The sequence below is a fragment of the Hyla sarda genome, chromosome 2 (genome assembly GCF_029499605.1).
Source record: "Hyla sarda isolate aHylSar1 chromosome 2, aHylSar1.hap1, whole genome shotgun sequence".
NCBI classification, from domain to species: Eukaryota; Metazoa; Chordata; class Amphibia; order Anura; family Hylidae; genus Hyla; species Hyla sarda.
This window is the reverse complement of record NC_079190.1, coordinates 77,359,283-77,365,714: the sequence shown is the minus strand read 5'-3', so window position 1 is coordinate 77,365,714 and position 6,432 is coordinate 77,359,283. Positions and strand designations below refer to the sequence as shown.

At 41.8% G+C, this 6,432-nt stretch overlaps 1 protein-coding gene across 1 annotated transcript; it reads left to right on the top strand.

Moving 5' to 3' along the window:
• The first annotated feature begins 905 nt into the window (after positions 1–905).
• Positions 906–6,002, top strand: LOC130357380 (ubiquinol-cytochrome-c reductase complex assembly factor 3-like). Its single transcript, XM_056560071.1, has 2 exons — positions 906–1,196; positions 4,238–6,002. The coding sequence occupies exons 1-2, from the start codon at positions 1,077–1,079 to the stop codon at positions 4,367–4,369; spliced, it is 252 nt and encodes an 83-aa protein (XP_056416046.1). The 5' UTR covers positions 906–1,076; the 3' UTR covers positions 4,370–6,002.
• The last annotated feature ends 430 nt before the right edge of the window (positions 6,003–6,432 follow it).

Genomic DNA, 6,432 nt, shown 5'->3' with positions numbered 1-6,432 from the left:
GGTTAAAGAATAGTGCTGTATAGGTTAAAGAATAGTGCTGTATAGGTTAAAGAATAGTGCTGTATAGGTTAAAGAATAGTGCTGTATAGGTTAAATAATACTGCTGTATAGGTTAAAGAATAGTGCTGTATAGTTAAAGAATAGTGCTGTATAGGTTAAAGAATAGTGCTGTATAGGTTAAATAATACTGCTGTATAGGTTAAAGAATAGTGCTGTATAGGTTAAATAATACTGCTGTATAGTTAAAGAATAGTGCTGTATAGGTTAAAGAATAGTGCTGTATAGTTAAAGAATAGTGCTGTATAGTTAAAGAATAGTGCTGTATAGGTTAAAGAATAGTGCTGTATAGGTTAAAGAATAGTGCTGTATAGATTAAAGAATAGTGCTGTATAGATTAAAGAATAGTGCTGTATAGTTAAAGAATAGTGCTGTATAGTTAAAGAATAGTGCTGTATAGGTTAAAGAATAGTGCTGTATAGGTTAAAGAATAGTGCTGTATAGTTAAAGAATAGTGCTGTATAGGTTAAAGAATAGTGCTGTATAGATTAAAGAATACTGCTGTATAGGTTAAAGAATAGTGCTGTATAGTTAAAGAATAGTGCTGTATAGGTTAAAGAATAGTGCTGTATAGTTAAAGAATAGTGCTGTATAGGTTAAAGAATAGTGCTGTATAGGTTAAAGAATAGTGCTGTATAGTTAAAGAATAGTGCTGTATAGGTTAAAGAATACTGCTGTATAGATTAAAGAATAGTGCTGTATAGGTTAAAGAATAGTGCTGTATAGGTTAAAGAATAGTGCTGTATAGGTTAAAGAATAGTGCTGTATAGGACGCAGTAATTTCTCAGTAGAATGCACTCCTCCAGCACAGCGTTTCTGTCCATCAATTCCTCCTTCCACCACAGGTGTCGCTGTCGGAAGCCATAGAGACGCTTAGAAAGGACAGCTCGCTCCTTCCTATCCGGTCATGTGACACCCTCAGACTCCTCCCCTTCCGCTCTGTGTCGCATTATGGATTGGTAGGGGCTGGTGACATAACCGGTGTCTTGTAGTTCCGTCTTTGCCCGTCCTTGTGTAACATGTCGGCTCTGTACAAGATAGTAGCGGGCTCGCTGGCGGTTGCCGGTTGGACGGGTCTCGGCTGCTTATTGTGGTCGTTTATGGCGCCCAAGCAGGACCAGTTAATAGAGATGCGGATGGTAAGGACTGAAGTCTGGAAATAGACGAGACAGGTGCCCTGCTGTGCTCCTGGACTCTATGATAGTGTTTTTCCACTAGTGTGTCTCCAGCTGTTGTAAAACTATAACTCCCAGCATGCCCGGATAGCCTTTGGCTGTCTGGGCATACTGTGAGTTGTAGTTTTGCAACAGCTGGAGGCACCCTGGTTGGTAAACTCTGCTCTATGCCACAACACACATCTAAAATAAGTGCCCCCTGTCCACATATGTGTTATGCAGCGGTCACGAGTGTATCGTAAAAGGGTCAGCTTGGATACCGGAGAAAAATCAATAAGGATTGTTTAAATATACTGCGCCAAACCCTTAGCTGTAATGTAACGCATGGTAATGTGTCGCCACATACTGCACTGGTGACATCATAGTGGAGGATGCGCACCTTTATAGTTTTCCAATAGAATGTGAGATCAGGATTTAAAAAATAAAATAAATCCACTTGAAAATTTCCATTTCAATAGGACTTTAGGCAGCTTTAAATGGGATTCTGCTCAGAAATGAATTGCCGTGGATGAAGCTGGCACGTTTCCAAGCAGTTCTAGCGCTAGTGGAACATATGTGCCGAATGTCCGCACGTTTTCTACAGTGTAAATAAATCCTTACTGCCCACTGCATTCCCATGCTGGTCTCCTGTACGCTGCAGGAGCGGACATCACATGACTGCCACAGCTAGTCCGTGATCACTGAGAAGTACAGAGTGACCACCAGGGAGTTATCTCAAGATTAAGGGTAGGGTCACACGTGGCGCATTTGCTGTTGCGTATTTATCTACCCATTGAAGTCAGTGGCTAACTAAATCGGCTGCATATTTTGCTACTCATTACCCTTAATGGCTAGGAAAATGTCAGGTGTGCCCATATCCTAAAAGTTATCACTTATCCACAGGGTAGAGCAGTGTTTCCCAACCAGGGTGCCTCCAGCTGTTTCAAAACTACAACTCCCATTCCTTTGTTCTTACGATGGGCGTCCCAGCTGTCAGAGCTCTCCTGATCAGCTAGTTATCCTCTACCCCAGTGTTTCCAAACCAAGGTGCCTCCTGCTGTTTCAAAACTACAACTCTCAGCATGCCCGGACAGCCGATGGCTGTCCGGGCATGCTGAGAGTTGTAGTTTTGAAACAACTGGAGGTACCTTGGTTTGGAAACACTGGGGTAGAGGATAACTAGCTGATCAGGAGAGCTCTGACAGCTCTTTAAAGGTGTACTCCAGTATTGAAAAACATATCCCCTATCCATAGGATAGGGGATAAATTTCAGATCTCCCGTACTAGGCCCCAGCAATGCGGCCAAATAGCGCATGTCGACCACAGCACGAAGAGGCGGCTGACACGCCCCCTCAATACAGCACTATGGTAGAGCCGGAGATTGCCGAAGGCAGCGCTCCGGCTTTGCCATAGAATTGTATTGAGGAGGCATGTCAACTGCCCCTTCGTGCGGTGGTCGACACGTGCTATCTGGCCGGAGAGCCGGGGCCCAGTACGGGAGATCGCGGGGGTCCCAGAGGTCGGACCCCCCCCCCCCTGCAATCTGAAACTTAACCCCTATCCTTAGGATAGGGAATACGTTTGTCAGTACTGGAGATCTCCTTTAAAGGGGTACTCCAGTGGAAAACATTTCTTTTAAATCAACTGGTGCCAGAAAGTTAAACATATTTGTAAATTAATTCTATTAAAAAAAATCTTTACCCTCCCAGTACTTTTTAGCAGCTGTATACTTTTTTTGTCTTGTCCACAGTGCTCTCTGCTGACACCTGATGTCCGTATCAGGAACTGTCCAGAGCAGGAGAAAATCCCCCATTGCAAACCTATGCTGCTCTGGACAGTTCATGATATGGACAGAGGTGTCAGCAGAGAGCACTGTGGACAAGACAAAAAGGAAATTAAAAAAGAAAAGAATTTCCTCTGTAGCATACAGCTGCTAAAAAGTACTGGAAGGGTAAAGATTTTTTAATAGAAGTAATTTACAAATCTGTTTAACTTTCTGGCACCAGTTGATTCCTCAAGTGTACCCCCAGGCATATACTGGGACACCCTTTATGCTATTTGTTTTCCTTTCCTATACTTCAGTAAATCTTGAGCACATATTAAAAGTTCGTTTGCTTTTACACCATCATATTGAGTGTCTGTGTTACATTCATTTCTTGCGGACTGTAATACGCAGCTAATGTTGTTCTATGAGGTTATTTCCATGGGCTTCACTGACAATGAATAGAGTGGCAACACTTGTGCCAACCCGCTGCTTCATTCAAAACCTAAGTGCACTGTTCTTGAGATTGCAGGGGGTGTAGTAATCATACCCCCAATGTCTCTAACTTTTCTCAACAGTATAGGGGATAGGTTAATTTGTCAGAATACTCCTTTAGAGAGGACCTGGGCTCACTACCTTCACACTATGGAATTTCCAAGTGGAGAAATGCTGCTAGGGAATTCCATTGCAGCAGCCTCCCATTGTCTGCTGCACCGTACTCACTGCTGAATTTCCGTGCAGGAATTTGAATTTAAATTCAAACATGTTTATTCCGGATTTTGTAGTGTGAACTAACTCCTAAGTGATTTTAATTTATTAATTTGTTTTTTTTTTCTAGTGCCTACAGGTCCAATGTATTACTTCATTTGTTATTTAATTTCTGATCAGTATTTACTGCTAAGACATACAGATGCAATGCTGATGTAATATACAGATGACTTACTGAAGGTATTTTATCCATAACGAACATAAACTCATGCTTTTGTGAAACAGGCCTTACGTTAATTGTATCTGTCACTACTAATACTATGCTGTTAGAGGGAAATGTACTAGCAGCCCAAACGAGACAGACTCCGCCCCTGATGGATGCCAACCAGAGACATGTATGTCAATAGTATCTGCAAGTTTAGTAAAATCTTTCCTTTTTTTTCTTTTATTTTTTTTTATCCAGAAAAAATAGCATTGTTTCCGAAAATAAAGTTAAGCTACTGTAAAAAAACAAGTAATGTCAATTTTAACTTTTACCTACCTATCAATGTTACAGAAGGAAACAAGGGAAAACCCAGCTAGGATGGCGGAGTTACGAAGTCAGAATGAGATGGTGCTTAAAGTCCTTAAAGAATCAGCAGAGACCAAAGTGAATATCGCCAGCAAACCAAAGTGGAACGCGAGATGACACAGAACGACAGCAAAAATGGAAAGGGCCATCCTTGCCCAGAATGTGCACATGTGCATAGAAGAAACATCTTCAAGACTGTGGGCATGATGAACTCGGGCCTCTATCCTGAGCACGCTCATTACTTCTGGCTTTTCATTTGTCTATTGGGATTTAAGGAATCAACGTAATGATCTGCAGAGGAAATTACAATGGTGTGCTGTCCTATTTGTCACATGAATGCACTTATGAAATATTCAGGTTGCAGCATAAAGAGAAACCTCTTTGGTGGAACTGAAAGTCTGGTCTTGGTGAGGGAGTGGTCTTCCCAAAGAGGTGGTCTTTTGGAAAGGTTACACTGTGTAGGTACATGGCGCTCCCATCAGAAAGGAGAGAACAATATGCAGTCTTCCAAACTCTGGTCCTGGCTGCTGTTTGATGGAAGCAATTGGCATCCACTATTTTAGGGTACGGTCCCACGTACTGCTTACACAGCGTATTTCACGCCGTCCAAAATCTGCTGTTGTGTGATCCACGGTTACCATACACATAGAGCTTTCCTGCAGCATCAGCCCTGTGTGTGCAGTGAGTTTTGGAGGCGGGGCCCCACCTCCCAAAACTCACTGCACACACAGGGCAAGCCGGAAAGCTCTGTGTATGGTGAGTGGGGATTAACCATCGTATTTCCTGCTGCAACAGCAGATTTTTCTCAATGTGAAATACGCTGCATAAGCGGTATGTGGTACCATACCCTTAAAGGGGTACCAGAAAGTTAAACAGATTTGTAAATGACTTCTATTTAAAAGTCTTAATCCTTCCAGTACTTATCAGCATCTATATTCTCCACAGGAAGTTCTTTTCTTTTCGAATTTCCTTTCTGTCTGACCACAGTGCTCTCTACTGACACCTCTGTCCATTTTAGTACCTGTCCGGATCAGGATAGGTTTGCTATGGGGATTTGCTCCTACTCTGAACAGTTCCTAAAATGGACAGAGGTGTCAGCAGAGAGCACTGTGCTCAGACAGAAAGGAAATTCAAAAAGAAAAGAATTTCCTCTGGAACATACAGCAGCTGATGGGTACTGGAAGGATTAAGATTTTTTAATAGAATTAATTTACAAATCTGTTTAACTTTCTGCTACCAGTTGATTAAAAAAAAAAAAAAAAAAATTTTAAAAAAAGTTTTCCAGTGCAGTACCCCCTCTAAAGGGAATTTGTCCCTACCAATATGGTGTCCTATCTGAAGGCAACATAAACCAGTGACAAAGACTTTGATTCCAGCAGTGTATTACTTACAACTTTTCATGCAGTAGTACTAATAAACTTGACCTGTACCCTCAGCACAGCACACTAGTCCTGCTAATGAACTGGTTACAGTCCTAGATATTTATAAGCAGCCGCTCCCTCCTCTGGCCACTAGTTGTACTGTGTATATGCAGACAGCTGTCAGTCAGCAGTGGGGTGCAGGGATTTTAAAGGAATCTACATGAAATGATGTCAGTATTATATCATTGGAATTAAAGTCCCTGTCACTACCTTACGATGCCCTTATAGCATAAACCTAGTGACAGGTTCCCATTAATCAACTCAGATTTATATGGTTTTTGCTGACAATGGGTGTACCAGTATATATTAAATAAAATGTATTAAGTGTTTGATGCCCTATGTGTCTCTTTTTTTCTGGTATAATCTTTATTGGACTGCAAAATAGCTGTTTAAATATCTTTTTTAGGTTCACACTATGGATTTTCTGACCGGAATTCCACTGCATGAAACTTAACTTGCAGGTGAATGGGTTTTCTGTGAACTTATTCACACTCTTTTCTGGTCGAAATTTCCGTCAGAAAACTCTGAGCAAAAAATTCTGCCAAAACATTGAACCTGCTCCACAGACATTGGATGGAATGGGGACGGCAATGTCTGCATGGTCCGAGGGACGACTGATTCAGTCTGCGCAGACTGTACTCAGAAGCTCCGGACTGAAGTTTTCCGTCGGGAGCTTCTCATTAGAGATGAGCGAACTTCCAATGATTAGATTCGTCACGAACTTCTCGGCTCAGTAGTTGATGACTTTATCCTGCATAA

Excerpts from the sequence above, each read along its gene's own strand:
- LOC130357380 (XM_056560071.1), top strand. The coding sequence starts at position 1,077 with ATGTCGGCTCTGTACAAGATAGTAGCGGGCTCGCTGGCGGTTGCCGGT. Across the intron at positions 1,197-4,237 it reads AGTTAATAGAGATGCGGATG|AAGGAAACAAGGGAAAACCC; the intron begins GTAAGGACTGAA and ends TCAATGTTACAG.